We start from the raw sequence: 20962 nt of genomic DNA, 5'->3' as shown, positions 1-20962 counted from the left end.
TTCAAGTACTTTTTAATGAATGAGAGTCCACCACTCTGCAAGGTATTCTCCTGCAATGCCAGGGTGGCAATCTCACTTGCATAGTTCGTTCTGTATGCAATATGGGGAAATATGAGTCAAATGTGCAGGATTTTGTTGGCTTTGGGGGGGAAAGGATTCTAATCAAAGTTCCTCTTTGTTTCTTCAGAAATGTCTCTTCAGATCATGTTCCTACTGCTAGCTGTGGTGCTGCAGCAATCTCCAGGAAAGGTATGAGTACCAGAATAGGTCCAGAACATCTGTCAGGCATGGTTTGGCCACAAAACAACAATTCACAGTGGTATCTCTGTGGCGTAATTAATCTACAGTAATTAAATGTGTATAGTCAAGTTATCTACTGCTGCTTTCTATCAGCAGCAGCAGTTGACTCTTGCACTTGAAACACTTATATCTAGCCCCTGGCAGTGCTTGTTTAGGACCATGATGGTGGTCTGCTTTTGGAGTAGGCGGTGCAGTCACCGTGGTCCCAGCCAGATTGGGCTCCAGCCATCTTTACCAACCTGTCCTTTGGCCCATTTCTTCTGGAGGATAGACATTAATGCTGGAGGATCCCTTACAGTGCTCTCTCTTTTTTTACTTCCACCTGGGAAGTAAATTATCAGAAGCTGTTTTCAGCTGCTTCATACCTTGGTGAATCTGCAGATAGCCAAGCCGAAGCTCTAGTCCTCAATTTTCATCTCATTTTCTGGGTTGCACAGCCTCTCTCCTTTTGGACGCCATTACTGGCCTGATACCCTGTAGGAAAGGTAGAGACTGATCTTTCACTGACATTTGGTTGTTGTTGTTGCTTTTCCATTTCTGTTTTGATTTCTGTTTTATTTTATTAGCCCCTTTGATTTCTTGTTGGAAAAGGCAGCTGAGATGGAAAGTAGTAAGTTGTGGGTGAACGAGAAAAGGAAAAGTACCAGCATCCAAGGAAGGCAGTAGAGGGATCCATTTTCACTCATGCATTAACATTATGCCCAAATGGTTTCTGAATTTAGAAATTTATAAGATGAACCAGAGTTTATGTTGGTAACTTGAGGCAATGTTAAAGATGAAAATTTCAGCAACCTCTGGCAATGTAATGTAATATAAACATGATTATTGTTTACTAGAATCACAATTGGTGAAAATCATATAAATAGCCATTTTTTTAATTCTTAGGCAGACGTCTTGCTAAGTAAAATTTCTGACATGCAGAAGGAGGAAATTGTTGACAAACACAATTCTATAAGGAGACAGGTGCAACCAACTGCTAGCAATATGATGAAAATGGTAAGAGACAATAAAGTTGAGCTGACACCATACGGGAAAGGGGATTGTGTGGCGCTTGGTGTGTAAACAGCTGGCTTGGCCTGATTTGAGGGAAAAAAACTGGGAGGTGAATCCCTAAACAAACACAAGCAGGTGAATGAGCAAAAAGTTTAGGGGAGATGGACACTCGGCAATTTTATTTAAACAGTGTGTTGCACTCAAATGCAATGAATGTATTTTAAAAAATGTTAAAATATAAAGCATGCGATCTATAAAAGGTAATTCAAGCCTGTGGGCCACGCCCTACAGACATAAACATAAAATGAACAATCAGTACTGGGATTTGCAGTTTTCTGGCCCAGTACTGATTGTTCATTTTATGTTTATGTCTGTAGGGCGTGAATTACCTTTTATAGATCGCATGCTTTGTATTTTAATATTTTTTTTAAATACATTCATTGCATTTGAGTGCAACACACTGTTTAAATAAAATTGCCGAGTGTCCATCTCCCCTAAACTTTTTGCTCATTGGCCTGATTTGAGCCTGATCCAGCTGTTTGATCCACAAATCCCTGCTTACTTTGGGTTTGGGGTGAAACTCCAGGGAAAAGTTGAGTTAATGGGGAAAGTCTGCAGTATTCCACCATAACAAGGGATCTAGGAGTCCAAGTAGACCACAAGTTGAACATGAGTGAACAGTGTGATGCGGCAGCTAAAAAGGCCAATGCTATTTTAGGCTGCATCAATAGAAGTATAGTGTCTAGATCAAGAGAAGTAATAGTGCCACTGTATTCTGCTTTGGTCAGGCCCCACCTAGAATATTGTGTTCAGTTCTGGGCGCCACAATTCAAAAAGGACATTGAGAAACTGGAGCGTGTCCAAAGGAGGGCGACAAAAATGGTGAAGGGTCTGGAGACCATGCCCTATGAGGAACGACTTAGGGAGCTGGGGATGTTTAGCCTGGAGAAAAGTAGGTTAAGAGGTGATATGATAGCCCTGTTTAAATATTTGAAAGGATGTCATATTGAGGAGGGAGCAAGCTTGTTTTCTGCTGCTCCAGAGAACAGGACCCGGAACAATGGATGCAAGCTACAGGAAAAGAGATTCCACCTGAACATTAGGAGGAACTTCCTGACAGTAAGGGCTGTTCGGCAGTGGAATGCACTTCCTCGGAAGGTGATAGAGTCTCCTTCCTTGGAGGTCTTTAAACAGAGGCTGGATGGCCATCTGTCAGGGATGCTTTGATTTGGATTTCCTGCATGGCAGGGGGTTGGACTGGATGGCCCTAGTGGTCTCTTCCAACTCTAAGATTCTATGATTCTATGATTCTAACTCATTGTGCATTGTATAAACAGGCAGTAGTGGCCTTGGGGTAGAAACAAGGTTTTTCACCTGTGTGAAACCCCTTTGTCCTCAGGATTAAATTCTCAGACACTGATCTAGATAAGAGCAATTTGTACATGGAGTTTCCACACATGTGCTTGCATGTCTACTGATGTGCAATTGGGTTTTCCTTTGCTAACCAATCAGCTGAAATTTTTTTTAAGCCATATGTATGGGTTGGGACACTAAGGATCTGAATTTAAATCTACATCCCACCCCACCCTACTCTACCCATCCATCCATCCATCAACCTTTATTAGGCATCTCAATAGTCAATATACAACAAACAATACAATACAAAATTAAACTAAAATAGTTTACATGAGTACTTTAAAAATTTATCATCCTTAAAATCATCTAACACTAAACTCTAACCATTATTTAATTTGTGCCAGATTTTTGTTGCCTCCATTAGAAAATTGGCCATCAATCGTGTAATCTGTACATTACTCTACCCATTTATTATTCTTTTGCTTACTTTGCTAAGGTGTGGAATGAGAAAGCTGCCATGAGTGCGGGAAGATGGGCTAGTAAATGTCAAGCAATATCTAGTCCCAATGAAGAGCGAATGGTGGATGGTAAGTTAAGGCAATACACTTCAGCCCCTTTCACACATTATAGAGTGGGGTGGGGAAGCACACCTGCTTATTTTGAATGAGAAATCACTATGGAGCATAACCATTTGGTTATAAAATTTCTCATTCACTTTACTCAAGCATAGTGATAGCTTCTGGAGCCCCATCTGAATCCTTTGGAAGGTCATTTCATGTGCTTACCCTATCTTTTGGTGTATTGATCACCTTCTGACATCTGGCTACAATGATAAATGTCTTGATTATATTCCATTTTGATTACTCTACATAGGGCTGTCTTCTCAACTCATAAAAGAGATAAAACCTTGTTCTCTTGTCATACACTTTGCTGAAATTCTAAAGCTTAAGATTTTCTTAAGTGCAGTGTGATTTTAATCTGCTTTCTGGTAAATGCTCTTGTTTACAAAGTTCAGAACTCAGTGATCAAAATAACTGAGAGAAAGGCAAGAGATAAAAAAATTAGATGATCATAATATTGATGCCCTAGAAGGGACAAATGGCAGGGTGACCCCAAGTAGAATTCATAGGAAAAAATTGAGATAGGTCTCCAAGTGCTCAAATCAAAAGGACAGCACATATTATATAATGATATCTACACAAACCATTACAATACATTTATGTAGACTTCTTAAAAGAAGCCAGTGTGGTGTAGTGGTTTGAACATTGGACTATAACTCTGGAGACCAGGGCTCAAATTCCTGCTCTTCCATGGAAACTCCTAGGTGACAAGACACACACTCTTAACCTTTGAAACCTCCTAGTTGTCAGAAATGACAAGTCACACAACAGCAACAACATTAAGAACTGTTCTTAATGCCTTTTTTAGTTTCGGAAAACTTTCTGACACTCTGTTGTCCGACTTATTTTGTCAAGTGAGCTTTTCTTGGTCAATTGTTAATGGTGCAGCTACAGAACTGAAGTCTGGGATAAATTTTCTGTAATGATGTAGTCTTCTGTGATAATATAGTATTTGTGTGATGTAGTATTTTGAGTGTTGTAATACAACCCTGGAGACCAGGGTTTAATTCCCTGCTTGGCTATGAAAACCATTGGGTGACCTTTGGCAAGTTACATGCTCTCAGCCTCATAGGAAGGAAATAGCAAACCTCCCCTGAGCAAATTTTGCCAAGAAAACTCCATGATAGGTTGACCTTAGTGTCACCATAACTCTGAAATGACTTGAAGGTACAAAGCAATAAGAACAACAGCAATGCCCTGCTAATCCAAGAAATGCTATCAATTTGTTTTGGATTGCATTGGCCTGTTATAAAGAGGACAATTATTAATTATCTCCACCTTAGATATCTCTGGTTTAATTCTTCCACTTCCCACTGACAGTTCAGGGCTTTATTTGTCAACCCCATATTCAAAGGGGTTTACCGCACTACACACTTATAGTGCTGCTATTTCACTTTTACTGCTCTGGCTGCCTCCTATTGCATTCTGGGATTTGGCTGAAAATTCTGAACGCCTTTCCGTAAACTGCAAATCCCATATTGCTACAGTAGGCAGCCAGAGCAGTAAAAGTGGAATAGTAGCACAATAAGAGGGTAGTGCAGTAAGCCAATACATTTTCTTCAGCATTGGGTCTAAATGCTGTAGGAGGTCCTTCCATGTATAGTTGAATATCCCAATATCATCAATGTAGGCCACCGAGAAATTATTTAATCCCTGTTAGGTGTTATCAACTAATATCGGGAAGGGGCATTTCTAAGTCCAAAAGGCAGGACCATGAAACCTTACATGAGTGATAAAGGCAGTCTTGGACTGGTCCTCTGGGCTACATGGGACCTGCCAGTATCCCTTTCTTAGATCCAAGTTGGTAATGCATTTAGCAATCCCAGTGCTCTTTCTCAGGTCATCCAAGTGAGGCATCAGTTTGTGCTGGTATAATCCTTTGCTTCAGCATTTCCTTTGTTTTCCTAGCCACACTATCTGTATCTTTCTATGACTCTATATGGGGAAGTAGCTATAGGTGAAGCATCTCCTGTTCTAATAAAATGATGAACCCCTTGTTTGGGCCCTAGGAGGTCAGAAAACAAACCTTAATAATTTTGTAATACCTGATGTACCTTCCCTGCCTGTTCCTGAATAAGAGATCCTTCAATATTTACTTCCTTGACCTCACTATCCTTTAGCCACCACTTTCTCCCAGTAAGGTAATTGTGTCTCCTCCCTAATTTCAGAAATGGTGTACAAAATCAAATTCTCCCTTCTATAATATAGTTTTAACATATTGGTATGCACCATCTTAGATTGATTTTGTTCCCCCAAATTAACCAGATAATGGACATCATTTAGCTGAGTCTGAATCTTAACATTTATTTATCATGAAAACTGCAACTTATTTCCTTTCTCAATAAACACTTCATCATCACAAACATACACTTTTGCTTTCTGGTCACACAAGTTCTTTTGTTTCAGTTGGGCTTTTTGAAGATTCTTTTGAGCCATGCACATAGCTTTTCTTAACAATGTTTGCACATTGTCTATATACATGATAATTGATTCTGGCAGTTGATCTATTTCTCCTTCTCAGCCTTGCTGAACTAAATCCAAACGTCATCCCACCTTTCTCCCATACAATAGCTTAAAGGAACTAAATCCTAAACTTTTTTCTGGATTAGCAAGCAAGAGATGTTGTGGTTTGATGTCCACATCATTCTGATTCTCAGCTACCAATGCTTTCACCATCTCACTCAAGGTTCCATTAAATCTTTCTCCAAACCCTTTGTCTCAGGATGGTAAGGTGTAGAGGTGAGATGCTGGATGCCACACACTTCCCATAGTCTCTTCATCAACTTTGAAGGAAATGATGTTTCCAAACTTCACTAGAAAATCCTAATCTACAAATCACATTCACTAAAGCATTAGCAACAGTTGATGTTTCAGTGTTTGATAAAACAATGGCTTCAGGGAACCTAATAGCATAGTCCACCATAGTTAGAATTGTTGGGGCATACAGATGAGCTGTGTCTTGCATGCACACATTCAGAGTTGGTGCATGTAGGCAGGCCACCTAAAAGATCTTTGTGAAGAGTCTGCGAAGGCTGTGAGCTGCACAGAAAACTTCCTCCCACACACAGGTTGCAGCGTTGAGCTTCCAGCTTGGAAGGATATATCTCTGGACAGTGAGATTTCACCCAACAGGAAGGCATTTAATCTTTGTGCAGAGGTGTTTACAAAGATTACACTGAGTACCAGACAGCCATCTTGAATACTCACTACTATACAGACCAACAAAGTGCTTCGCCAACCACCAAACACAACAACCCATCAACAGAGATAGTCAACTTCTCCTTTATACGGGTGGTCTTCTTGGAAGCCATGTGACAGCCATGCCACCAATGAAACCTGGCTGGTTTCATACCTAGTACCTGTTGCATCAGAATACTACTCATGATGCACTGCTGGCTGACTTCACCTACAGTGCATGTTGCATCGGACTTCCCTTGATGCACAACTCACCAAATGCTGACTCATGCACCTGCCACTTGAACTGTAGTAACCTCTGCTCCAGTTCCACCTAATGGCCACATCCATGTCATTTTCCAGACCGGGGTGCCACATAGTCCTGACAATCCCCTGCTGTTATGCTGGCATCATGCAGTGTGTTCCATGTGTCCTTGCATTTGTCTTATGTGTGATGTAGATCTGATTGTGTGTACCATCCCTGCTAGCTACCCACGTGTGATGTCCCGCAGGTATTGGCTGTGTGCAAATGTTATCCATGTTGTTCCCAGAACCAACATACTGCAGCCTAAGCTCCCCATTCTGCACAAGCCTCCTGACTCCTAGGATCCTCTTTTTTCCCCTTTTTGAAGATGGGGACAACGTTTGCCCTCCTCCATTCTGCTGGGATCTCTCCTGTTTTCCAGGAGTTTTCAAAGATTATTGCCAATGGCTCCGATATTACATTTGCCAGTTCTTTTAATACCCTTGGATGGAGTTCATCTGGTTTCCATTCTTGAGGGTTCCGTGCTGTCGCTCCTGCCTCAACGGTCCCTGCAGCACATGAGTGGCTCCAGGAACTCCAGTCCACACAGTCCCTGTTGTAAGAACAGCTCAAGGTGGCCAAGGAGGTGTACAAGAAGGGAGCAGATTGGTGAAGCCAGGAAGGTCCTCCTTTGCCGGTGGGGGATCCAGTTTGGCTCTCGACGCAGCACCTTCCTCTTTAGTGACTGTGTCAGTTGTTGGATGCCCAGTTTGTGGGGCTTTACAAGATTATGGCCCAGGTCAATCCAATGGCTTTCTGGCTCCAGTTTCCATGGAAGTGGTAGATCCACCTGGTCTTCCACCTCCCTTGGTTGCTCCCCACTACAGGGCTTCGGTCTGTTGTCTCCTTAAGCCAGGTGTCCCCCATCCTATATCTGTGCATTTCATTTTTCCACCCTTAGTGCAGTACCTTACATTTCTCCCTGATGAAGTTCATTTTGTTAGCTGTGGCCCAGCTTTCTAGTCTATTCAGGTCATTTTGAATTTTGATCCTGTCCTCTAGAGTATTAGCTATTCCTCCTAATTTGGTGTCATCTGCAAATTTGATAGAGAATATCTTTGTTACTATACAGTAGCAATATGTATATTGAAGAAAGCTTTCTTCTTGGCACCTATTGCGTCTGTGAATTCGCATCCAGCTGAACTGTTCAGGGGGGTGAGAGTTTAACTCAAGCACACTCCCCACAAATCCAATTCTAGAATCTTCAGCAATTCACTGGGATGCTTTTAATGATCACTTCACAGATAAAATCTCTTGGATAAGAAGATAAATTTAAGGTCCTGGATGGTTGTCCAGGGAGGAAATGCAGTTAGGCTTCAACTATTATTAATGCATCTCTCAGAGAGGAAAGTTTTCCATCCTGTTTAAAAGAAGTGATGGTATGACCACTTCTAAAAATTTCTTCCTAGATTCCCTGGACTTAAACACTATAGACCAGTTTCAAATCTCCCTTTTCTGGAGAAGGTGCTCGAGAGGACAGTTGCCATCCAACTCCAGGCAGTCTTGGATGATACCAATTATCTAGGCCCATTTCAAACTGGCTTCAGACCAGGATACGGACTGCTCTGATTGAGACTGCATGCCTTAGCGGATGCTGTTTGTTTGAGCATTGTCAGGAGGAGTATGTCTCTGCTGATGCTTTTGGATCTCTCAGTGGTGTTCAATATCATCAACCATGGTATCCCTCTGGAATGCCTGGGGGATTTGGACATTGGCAACACTGTGCTTCAGTGGTTCTGGTCCTATCTTTCAGGCAGGTTCCAGATGGTAGTACTTTGGGATAGCTGCTCCTCTGAAAATGAGCTCTTATATGGCATGCCACAAGGTGCCAATCCTAGCCTAAATGCTATTCAACATCTACATGAAACTGCTGGGAGAGATCATCGAGAGGCATGGGGCAAGGTACTATCAGTATGCTGATGACATGGATAATGTGTCTCCTCTGAATGAATGCCTGGAGGCTGGATGAGGAGAAACAAATTGAAACTGAATCCAGACAAGACAGAGATGCTGACTGTCAAAGGTCCTAGCCTGGGTTTGGAGATATGTCAACCAGTCCCGGATGGAGTTACACTCTCCCTGATAGACTTATGTTTGCAGCTTGGGGGTACTTCTGGATCCAGCATTTCAAATGACAGCTGAGATAGATGTGATGGCCAGATGGTTACTATCAGCTTTGGGTGATAAGCCAGCTGTGCCCCTACCTAAAGTTAGAGGAGCTAAAAATGGTAGTGTATATGCTAATAACCTTAATACTGTACTTCTGCAATGAGCTGTACATTGGGATACCTGTGTACCAAGTTTGGAACTTCAGCTAGTTCAAAACATGACAGTCAGATTGATTACTTAGACATCTAGGAGTGATCACATTACACCAATATTAAAATGGTTCCACTGGTTGCCAGTTAGTTAGTACAAAGTGCCTTGGACCCTACATGGTCTCAGTCCAGGTCACCTACAGCATTGCCTCCTGCCGTATAATCTGTCCCGTAGCCTGAGGTACCCAAGTCAGTCAGGGCTAGGTTGGCAACAGTCAGCCAGGGGTCTTTTTCTTCAGCTGCTCCTAGACTGTGGAATGACCTGAATACACTGTCTGAATTTATAGGGCATTAAAGATCAATCTCTTATGGCAGGCTTATCCACATATTTTAAATTGTTAATTTTAAATGAGGAATTTTAAATGTGGATTGTTTTAATATGTGTATATCTTATTTGTCTTTTTAAATTGATGTGTATTTTACCTGATGTGTTTTAACTGATATTGTTAGTTGATTGTTGTTGCTCCCCACACTGTCATATCCCTCCAACTGTCTGTCTCCTGTGTATGTGAACTGACCTCCTCTCCCAGGACTGTCTGCTGTGCTCTGCCCAAGAAATCCTCCTATTTCCTAATATGCTGTAGAGTGGATAAATGATCCTCAAGTTGCTATACCTTGTCTTCCAACAGGGCAACCAACTTGTATTTGGTGTAGATCAAGTTCCCCATATCCTTTAATAAGAACACAAACATACCACAGCTGTTGCAGATGACTGCAGCAGCTCCCCCACATTCATATTTAGTAGTGTTAAATAGGCACTAAAACAGAACTCAGGGCCTACCCCTCAAACTCCCCCAGTAAACATCATTTTAAAACACCTCCGCTGTGAGCCCAGCACTATTCACGAAGCTCCAGGGACTGGGGCTGCAGCTATATAGAAAGCTACTGGTTGCTCTTCCTGCCATGAAGTCTTTGATTCACTTCCTGTCTTCCTGAGACCAGATAGTAAGGAAGAGGATCTGGGGTTTCGCACAATAGAGTACTAATGAGCATGATTGTGCAACCACACTTCCACTCAGCTTACACAAACAATCAGCCCTGACCTAACAAACACAAGGTCACCAAACTACAATAGAAAAATAGATGCTAATGTGCATACTAGGAAGTCTCCACTAAATCCAAACAAATAAAATAGACTTACCTCAACAGACCCTCATCCTTGACCCAACAAACTCTCCCAAAAGACTCTGTGGGGCTGGGGAGATTTCACCCAACCAGCTCACTTTATGCTGCCTCTTCCACCACACCAAAGGAAAAGAACCCTGTTGGTGTCACCTGTTAGCCAAGCTCTCTTTATCAAGCTCCAGGAACTGGGGCTGAAGCTATATAGAGAACCAGTGGCTACTCGCTCCTTTCTTCACCAAGTCTCTGACTCGCTTCCTTTGAGCAGAAGCTCCACTTCTCTCAATCAAGTAGCTGATTATCCACCTGCTTGTCTCTTTTGCATACTTAGGGCTTGGCTTTCTACCTGCTTCTGACTATACCACTGATTCTGAACCCTCAAATTCACTAGATTAAGCACACCTCAAATCTAACCACTGGTGCACATGTTGGCATCCATTAAGATTATCTTACTACAAATTTGTTAGGTGATAATACAATACTATTTCTGTTGCAGACGTCCTATGTGGTGAGCTTATACTAGAAACAAATTATGGCACCTTGTGGTCTGATGCAATTGAATCACTTTCAAGTGGAAAGAATTACTTCCAGTACCGCACTGGGGCAACTGACCCAACCAAAAATATCCATGGCTATACTCAGGTATGAAGGCAAACACCATTTATTTGTGGCAAGGTATCTGGGTGACTAATGATGTAATCTTCAAAATACTTACTTCTTTACACCTGCCCTTGTGTATCACATAAAGCTTAGACCTCAAAGGTATGCTTACTTGGAGGGATGCCAGATATGATTGGATCAAGGGCACGCTCCTCCCTTCATTTTGAGAGCAAGATTGAGTTGAAAGTTGAGAGTCATCAGCTGAAACCAACTGGTGGCTTAGATACTACTGAGGTGGAGAATATGCTTCAGGTTTTAGTCCAAAGTTCAAAGGATGTGTTCACCTTATTTTGAGGATATGTCTGGCACTGTGAATAATACTTCAAAACTTGAGAGCAAGGTCCAGAGGAAATTAACTGCTTCACAACTATTAGATTTGCTGACTTCCTGTGCAGCAGGGGCTTCAGACTCTCTCTCTCCTTCCTTCCTCTCTGTGTGTATGAAAAGAGCTCATTCTCTTGTCAAAAGGACAGTTGCTGAGACTTCCAACATCCCTGGCAGGAAAGTGACATTGTCTGTGCCATTATTCGTCCAGGAACAGCATGTGTGGAGTTACTTTCCATTGTCATGATGGGATATAGTTCCAATTTGCTACAGGAGCTAGGGAGAAGCGGCTCCTCCTCCTCTGCATTTCCCTCTGGACGTTATCGAATGGGGCAAAATTGGAAGTTTAAAGTGGGGCCAATGCAGGGTCATCCAGGGCTTAGGGACAAATTAGCAGCTGTTTTTCACATGATGCTGCAGACAATCAGAAGAGAATCCATGGAGAATGTAAGGTCAATCAGGAAATAAGTATATTCACAAAACTACCGGATTTACGTTTCTATTTTGCTTGTGAATTGACTCTACTCACGTAATGTCTGCTGTGTGAAAAACCAAGGCTCCAGGTGCATCCAATTTGCTGCTTTGTTTTTGTCTGTTTTGTATGGTGTGTATGTGTTGTTTCAATTTGTTGGTTTTAATTATAATTGATTTAATAACTTTTTAAGGGGGGGGGGAGGGAAGTAGATTTTGATATATATTGTATTGTATTTTATTATTGTTAGCCGCCCCGATTGACCTCAAAGGGGTGGGATATAAATAAAGTTTTATTATTATTATTATTTGTTTCCTGATTTCCCAAGCTACCTTTCTGTACCAAAGAGGGAGAATCTTAAAGGAATACACACACACTTCCCTTGCCCAGCCTCTTTGTGTCTGGTTTTAGGAATTTGCAAAAGGCAGCCTCATTCTGCCTTCCTCTGAAACACCTTTTGGGGCTTCTGTGACAAAGAGGAGTCCCCCCCCCGGTATGCCCCCCTCCCCTCCCTGGAGCATGTGTGTGTGTGTGTACTTGTGGAAATGACACTTTGGAGCATGCTCAGATAAGGTATTTCTAAGTAGGCAACGAGGATTTGTTTGTCTTCTTTTGACAGCCCAATTCGCATTGGGCCCACTTTAATGTGTTTTTAACCCATTGTTGTGCTCTGTGTGTGATAACCAATAGCAAATAGGATTGCTTTTCTGAGATGCCACCACTTTAACCATCTTTGGGTTGGAAGCACATAGGACCTACGTGTAATAAGTCCCTTTTTAGTTCAAGTGTTTCTCACTTTGCATGCACTGGCTTAGAACAAGCTCACACTTTTGCCGTCTTGTTAGCACAGCAATGCCACATTTACAAAGAATTCTGTACAGACATTAGTATTTTTCCGCTCCTCATTTCTCCTTCTTAGAGAGCATATACATACCTGTGCCATGCGTATGAAGCCACACATGGAATGTTAGAAAAATATTTGCTTCTTATTTCTTTACAAATGTTGTGATTCCTTTGTTGGGTTATTATAATTTTTGTCAAAATTGGAACTATCCAGTTTATATCCAAACAACAAATTGTACTTTATGCTTCTGAAAACGCCCTAGTTTTAACATGCACCCACTTTATGGTCTTAGATTGTCTGGCATAATTCAGACCAGGTTGGATGTGCACTTGCCTTCTGTCCTGAAGGAACCAAGTTCATATATGTTTGCCGTTACTGTCCTGCGTAAGTATTGCTTTGGCTGCTCCAACAGTATTTTAAATACTTTCTCACGTAATCTAGTTCCTATATGCTGAGAGTAGTTTATAAGAATGAGGGGACTGTCACTGTTTTTTTAAAATATATCTTTATTAAAGTTCATGTATATTTTTTCTATAAAGCAAAAATAAGACAAGTCCATTTAACAATACAGTAATTCAATAAAACATATCATCAAATAGACTGAATAACTAGACTGGTTCTATATACAGATGTACCTTGAAAATTGCATTTGATAAATCAATTAACGTCTCAGATCCTTATGCTTCCAGAAGAAATTTCCATTTTTGTTCGCATTGCTGCAGTGATCTGCCATTTGCTAACATAGATAAATTATCCATTAATGCAAATTCATGTATTTTGGTTTCCCATTCTTTGACTGGAGGACTATGGGATTTCTTCCAATACTGTTTTTTGCATACAGTTCCCCACCCCAAAATTTGAACTATAAGATCCATTATATAATCTTATTTGTTTCTTAAAAGTTGCACTCTCATGAGAAATTTTATTACATTGATTTGTAATTTCAGTGGAAACATAAAAGGACAACTGAACACACCATACAAAGCAGGCCCACCATGTGGAGACTGCCTTGGGAGCTGTGAGGATAATCTCTGTTGTAAGTTATTGGTGATACTCTCTATTTATTTATTTATTTATTTATTTATTTATTTATTTCCCCCCCAGTTCAGGACTCAAAGTGCCTTACAACACTTAAAACAAAAGCTAAAAATTCACAACATACCAAAGATAAAATTGCAATTAATTATTCAAAAGAAAACCAGTTAAAACATAAATCCTTGTAAAAGAAAACCAAACACAGTGTGCAATACCTGTTCTTCCTATGAAATCAACCCTGAAGATCTTCATCTTTCTGTGAAAAATAACAGGGAGAGTCCTATCTTAGAGCCTTATCACACGTGGGGGATTTGCAGCTCAGATCTGCAGTCACTCCTGTTCTAGCAACGCAAAATGTGATGTTTTTTCACACCAGATCTGCAGTCACTCCTGTCTAGCAATGTGAATTCACGTTAAAACGTGATGCTTTACCACACCTGGTTGCCTTTCTGTTGCCCTTCTGAATTGAGGGGGAAGCGGAGTCAGTTCAATTCCAGACAAGTCACATGATGCAGATTCAAGAAAGGCGTGGTGGGTGCACATTGTATTACCACACCAGAATGTACTTTGAGGGTTCAGTGATTCGAATTGGCGCCCTTACACATGGTCAGTGGGTCTTTGGATGCTGTCCTGCTTCCCTGCCCCCTCCTTAGCGGTCTTCCTTCATCAGGATACAGGAGCAGTCAGGGGATGATGAGATAGGTCGCAGGGGTCACTGGAGCCAGGATCGGGCTGAAGGAGCAGACAGGGAATGATGAGATAGGCCGCAGGGGGTCACTGGGGCCAGGATCGGGCTGAAGGAGCAGGCAGGGGATGATGGGATAGGTTGCAGGGGATCACTGGGACCAGGATCGGACTGAAGGAGCAGCCAGGGGATGATGGGATAGGTCGCAGGAGGTCACTGGGGCAAAGATTGGGCTGAAGCAGCAGTCAGGGGATGATGGGATGGGTGGCAGGGTGACAGAGAGTATGAAATGGCATGAAGGAGAAGGAGGGGGATGATGGAGCAGGATGCAGGGTGCCAAGGGGGGTGACATCGGAGTGATCTTCCACACCAGACCAATTCGAGATGAGATTGAAGTGTGCTTGAAAGCGAATTCTGTGAATTCACTTTTTTTCTGATTTCACCAAAATGAGGGGTCACTTTGGAATCACTACGGAAGCACCACGGAAGGCGCGCCCATAGAAAGGAATCTTGTCTGATAACACATTTACGTTATGATGTGAATTCGCATCGTTGGACCCACAGTCAGCCCAGATCTGAGCCCGCAAAATCTCCAAAAAGCTTTGTGTGATAAACACATTAGCCTTTCTGAGAAGGTCCCCAGATATAGCCAATGGCAAGACCCCTGATCTCAGAGCAAATAACTAGTGGCAGCTATGGATGCACTCTGCAGCTCAGTGGGATGTGCAAGTAGTCAGCTGCCTAGCTTCAGAGCAGAGAGATCCAGATCTTTTGGGAAGATCTGGAGTTAACAGGTAATTTGAAAAAAACTCATGGTAAAAGGGGTAAATCCTGGTTTTGGTGCTGAGTGGGCTGGCTGTCATCCAGCCTGATCATACCAGAACTGTGCTTAGGGTTGTGCATCGTCTGGTCTCCCCACTGGTGGAATGGGGCTAGGCTGTTGTATTTAGTTCATATAGACAGGGTCATTTTTTTTTACACTTTTATACCTATTTAATTTCTAAAAGAAAATTATTAGTTCTTAGGTATAGAGACAAGAAAAGTAGTAGTGATCTCATTACAAAGTAAACAAAACCTATTCACTTTGCAACACTGATATTGTTTATAAGCATTTAAACAGGACTGCTTGCTTTCTGCTAATGTCACCATGTGAATTTTATGACATCTCAGTAAACAGAGAAGTGATTGTGGCAGGAAGCATTTCCTAAAGTTGTCTGGGGCCAGGCCATAGAGGCCTCCCTAATACAGATATATCTTAGTTAATGAAGTAGATGTATTCCTCAGCATTACATATTTAATAGAAAAATTGATAGCAGAGGCAGATATAACATGGAAAGAACAGGGGTAGGTTTCTGCATCATAAAACAGATGAGTAGTTCATAGAACCATAGAATCTTGTGATCCAATTATTATTATTATTATTATTATTATTATTCCCCTTTCATAGAATTGGATGAGGCCACAAGGGCCATCCAGTCCAACTCTGTGCCATGCACAATCAAATCACTCCCAACAGATGACTTGTTTAAAAAACCCCAAAGAAGGATACTCCACCACTCTCTGAGGAAGCATGTTTTAGCAAACTCTTTATATAAAACTAACAATCGGGATACACACCGCCATTTAGTACGTATAGAATACGTACTAGGGTTAGGAAGGGGCGGTGCTTCCGCACCCCCCTAACCCTAGTACGTATTCTATACGTACAAGATGGCAGCGCCCCTTTCACATGGGTGCCGCCATCTTTGCGTATCGGACGCTGAGCGTCCATACGCGTCGCGCCGCTTGTGACGTAGCGAGCGCGCCCCTGGCGCCTCGCTACGTCGCAAACGCGACGGTAAAAGTGACCATTTTGGAGCTTCTTTTTCGGTCCGCGCGGGAGTCGGGCCGTCTGAAGGCTCCGGCTCCCCCGCGGACCTACTGGCGGTGGCGGCAGACCGCCGCAAATCGGCGGTATGTACCCCGCCAATGTATACACATGAAATGAAACAATTCAGTCACATAAGCCTTGCATAAGTGAATAAACATATTTAGACCCTCCTAGAGGCCACTTGAAAACATATTCCAAAATGTATCCAGGAATGATATTTTCTTCCATATGTCTTACAATTCCCGTTTTGGTGGCCAAATGTACAGATTTATATTTTTAAATATATATATAAATGCTGAGGCTAGCTGGTGAAGCTGTTTTTTTCTGATTTCCTCTTTTCTACCATTTTGCAGTCCACACATTCTCAGTAAGGTATTCTGAATGCAGCTGCTGTTTACCTTGCCTGCTACAGGGAGGACACACAACTAGACTAGGATTGGCTACTGTAGGCTGTGCTTCCTAGCTGAAGCATTGCATTGTTTACTGCAGACACCTGCAGTATAATCTGTCACTGAAAGTCTGTATTTCAGTTAAATGAGGTACTACTGTGAATATCACTAGCACTGAAGTAACTTGCACCTTATGAATGCTATGTCTGGTACTAATAAGTAAGACATTGGGCCTATACAGACTAGCACTTTGTTCCATCCTGTGGGTGGCGTTAGGGTGCAGCCTCTGCACGCTGGACACCCTAACTCTTCCCATGATGCCATTTTTGCGCACGCCAGTCTACACGGTGTGTGTCATCATGGTGCAACTCCGGCGCTGCATGTACATGATGCAGCCCGAAGGGGCATCATAAAGTCATGCTGCCGTGGCTATGGCACCCCTTGGAGGGCACAAAAAGGAGCTGCTTTTTATGGCTCCATTTTGCACTCTCCAGATACCGGATTGGGGCTGCAACATGAGGTTGACATGTCCCTCGATCTGGGGCGAAAAGGGCGGCATCTTGACGCGCTTTTGGAGCAATTTGTAAAGCCTCATTAGCCCAAAACACACTGCAGAAATAATCCAGTTTGAGACCACTTTAACTACCATGGCTCAATACAGGTAACTGTAGTTTTGTGAGACATTCTGCCATCCCTGTCAGAGAGCTCTGGTGCCACAATAAACTACAATTTCCAGCATTCCCTAGCACTGATCCAGAGCAGTTGATGCAACCTTGAACTGGATTATTTCTGCAATTTGTTTTGGACCCTAGTCTCTGCTGCTCTAGCTTTTGGTTTCATTCAAGGAGAGCTCTAAATGAAACATGTATACATCTATGTATATAAATCTTTTAAACTGCCAGATCTAAATAACAATGGTGGGTTCCCTGTGTTTTGAAATAGAATGCTTCAAAATCAGGACGACAAACATTTTTGCTCTTTAGAGTAAACCACATTGACTGTTAGAAGAATAAGATAATACAAGTTAAACTAAGCCTCTTTGCAATTGTTTTTCTAAAAAAGAGAATAGATGGCCATCTATTGGGAGTGATTTGCTTATATGTTCCTGCATAGCAGGGGGGTTGGACTGGATGGCTGAGTCTTCTTGTATCTTCTTGTATCTTGTATCTGTGAGAGAAGGAGTAATAAACAGCTGATCACTTTCTCTGTCTTGCAACTAATTTCATTTTTGTTTCAGTGCTTTCAGATAGCTCATGCCCATATAGAGATACATATGAGGATTGTGATGACCTAGTAGAGTCTTTCACGTGCGGACAGAAGTTTGTTGAAGAACAATGTCTAGCCTCCTGCAAATGCCCCAGAGATAAATAATATATACACAAAAATTACAAGATTCATCCTCAGAGAATACTTAACTGAAGAATAATGTAATTGAACATTAAAAATGTTTTTTGAAAACTGACCAAAAATTAGCAGTTGAAATCAGAAGTGTAAAAATAAAGCAGGTCAAAGAGGAATTTATCAGTCTATGTTCTCCCTCTCTTCTTTGCTGATTGTTCTGTTTTACAAAATATTTTCAGTACTTTTACAGATAAAGACAAATCTTTAAAGCTAAAGATAAATCTCAGAATACAGTATATAACATGGCTGCTACTTATTTTTAAGTTTTTGTTCTCCACCTCTAATCCTAACTTCACCATGAATTTAAATCCTGGTTAGAATAGCAGTTAAGATGTCATTTGTACTATATGTTGTTCAGTAAGCTCTTTATAATACTTTTATAACTACTTTGAGTTGCACATAGGTGTGATGGTAATTATTAATTGTCTTTCAAAAAGTTTCTGATATTAATTTAATTTAGAAAAGAACCAGGAAATGTTATGCAAAACTGTTTAGTTCCCCATTGGATACTGATTATTAAATGCCAATTCACAATTCCTTTCTTCATGGATCACCACAAATATATTACAATTATATTTTCTTCTTAAGTGCTTTGGAGAATATTACATTCATCCATTCAGTATGTAGTACAGAAAGTCGACCTTTTTACTATCTGAAGAAGACTATATTTTGAGGGACTTTACATTTGTTTTGGCGACCATGAATCATGACAGAGTTAGGCTTCAAAGGCTTCTAGTGGTCTACCTCTTAATTTCTAGATTTGGTTAGTATAAAACTGTTAAGTTTGTCTTTATTATTAATCTGATTTATTAATTTATATCTTGCATTTCTTTCAATATGTGATCCAAGCAGGAACACAACATAACACAAAACAAAACAAAACAAAAAGCAAGCATAAAAGGGCCAATCCTTTGCCAAGCATTTGCGTCTCCAGCAGTGAGTACAACTCTGCATAACAAAACACCAACATGCCAAATTTAGAAAGAAGAAAATGGGCACAGCTATTTATTAATTACAGATGTAGATGGGTTGGCACATGTATGGGACTGGATCCAGGCATCGAGCAACCTGACTGTTGTTTGATGAGCCAGATATTCTGGTTTATTTCTTCTACCGGAACCAGAAATAAACCAGAAGAGCATTCACCTGAGCAATAGTCTTTGCATGATTCCCCTGCACCTTGAATGGCGGTGCCTGAAATGCATCTGCCCATGCCTTGGAAGTACCATTTCCACTCCAGCCCTCCTAACTTCATAAGGGGACCACTGTACAGAGAGGTGAAGTAATAAATATCCTGGCTCTAGGACCTATGCCAATGACACCAATATTGTGACAATGGCATAATAACATACAATGGCAATGAATATAAGCATAGCAGTACTCAAAACACATGTAGCCTAGTAACAGAGGATGGTTGGGAGGGATGATGGTGCAAATGGAACTGCCTCACAGGTGAGAGAGAAGCTAAATACATACCCGCACATGACCAAGATGAAAACTGCAACCAATTCACTCTGATCAGTCTGTCAGCTAATGAGTTCAAATTGCTACCTGAACCCAATGGCAGACATTTCTTGCCACTTCCCAGTAGGGCCAGGTCTCTTGGAAAGGAGAAGCCAACATATGATTGTGAAGGAGAGCTGCTAAAGCTATGCTTTTACCCTGGACCTGTAAAAAAAGCAGCTATGCAGGTGAGTAATACAGCCTATTTAGTAGACAGAGTGACTGCAAGCAATGCTAAAAAAAGAAAATAAATACTCTCAACTTTAGGATACATTACTAATGATTTTTTTTTGTAAAGTACAACTGTATCAGTAAAATTAATTTCAGAAGAGATTAAGCAAGTAGTAGGAATGCTTATGCTACAAGAAGGGAAAAAATGAATGAGCTTGTTGATGAAAGTAAATATGACACTTAGGAAATAAATGATATGTGGTGATTTTTATTTACTCTTTGGCATCTGTGCTTACAAAAATACCATTTGATTTTAAATTGTACTTCTAAAGCTAAATCATAAGTGGTACAAACTTGAAATATTTCACTCAGTTCTTCAAGATTTCAACTATTTATTTAAAACATTACATGAGGTTCCAGAACAACATAGCTAGGCCTTTAGAGGCCCTGGGACAGAAAGTACTTTCGGGGCCTTAATGTCCCAAGTCCTACCACGTGCCATGGGTGCCACTGTAGGACGTTCAAGAAAAATGGAGGACACAACCACCTAAAAGCCAAAAACATTAATAAAAAACAATATAAATTCATGTTTCTCAGTCATGCTCAAAATGGAGGACATTTTGACATTCTTCCTGGATAGAAGGTTAGGATGTAGCTTTGTGTGGTTTGTGTGTTGGACTAGGACTCTGGAGACCAGGATTTGATTCCCTGTCTATTGGGTGACCTCAAGCAAGTCATACTCTCTCAGCCTCCTCAGCGGAAAGCGATGGCAAACCTCCTCTGAACAAATCTTGCCAAGCAAACCCAGGATAGGATTGATTTAGGGTCTCCATAAGGTGGAAAACAACTTGAAGGTACACAATAACAAATAATAACCGAGTACTGCACCTTTAAGTGGAGGTACAGCATGGTGTAGTGGTCTGAGTATTGGACTAGGACAATGGGAGGCCAGGGTTCAAATCCCATCTTGGCCATGCAAACCCACTGGGTGGCTTTGGGCAAGTCACACTCTCTCAGTCTCTCAAGAGAAGGTAAAAGCAACCCCTCCCCCCGAAGAAACTTACCAAGGAAACTCTTTAGGGTTGCCATGTGTTGAAAAGGAGTTGAACAACAACAACAACAACAGAAGAGGAAGATGCGGAAGGGGGAGGAGAAGGAGTGAAGTGGGTGGATTTTAATTATTAATATCCCCACAATAGATATATAGATATATAGCAATGAGCTTTTGGAGTTAAGGCTTTGTGAGAGAGAGAAACGCTCAACAGGATTTGCAGTAGGAATATTTAGCGAACCAGTTGACCTTTGGAGGCTGAGCGAGGCGTCAAGTTGCTTTGAAAGCCAAAACAATTAGGAGCAGCATCCTTGGGTGAGGAAACAACACATAGGTGATAAGGAGTGATGGAATGTTCCAAATGTGCCTA

General features: G+C 41.4%; 1 protein-coding gene across 1 annotated transcript; it reads left to right on the top strand.

Annotated features, from left to right (window-relative positions):
* Nucleotides 1-189: 189 nt before the first annotated feature.
* LOC149313452 (cysteine-rich venom protein-like) lies at nt 190-17837 on the top strand. Its single transcript, XM_089522467.1, has 7 exons — nt 190-249; nt 1186-1296; nt 3146-3236; nt 10684-10829; nt 12780-12871; nt 13435-13523; nt 17704-17837. Exons 1-7 carry the CDS (start codon nt 190-192, stop codon nt 17835-17837), a joined length of 723 nt encoding a protein of 240 aa, XP_089378593.1.
* Nucleotides 17838-20962: the final 3125 nt, after the last annotated feature.

The sequence above is a fragment of the Sceloporus occidentalis genome, unplaced genomic scaffold, assembly GCF_023333645.1.
Source record: "Sceloporus occidentalis isolate IW3139 unplaced genomic scaffold, rSceOcc1.0.p SCAF_4, whole genome shotgun sequence".
Lineage (NCBI taxonomy): Eukaryota > Metazoa > Chordata > Lepidosauria > Squamata > Phrynosomatidae > Sceloporus > Sceloporus occidentalis.
The sequence above is the reverse complement of the archived record's forward strand: the minus strand, read 5'-3'. Positions and strand labels throughout refer to the sequence as shown.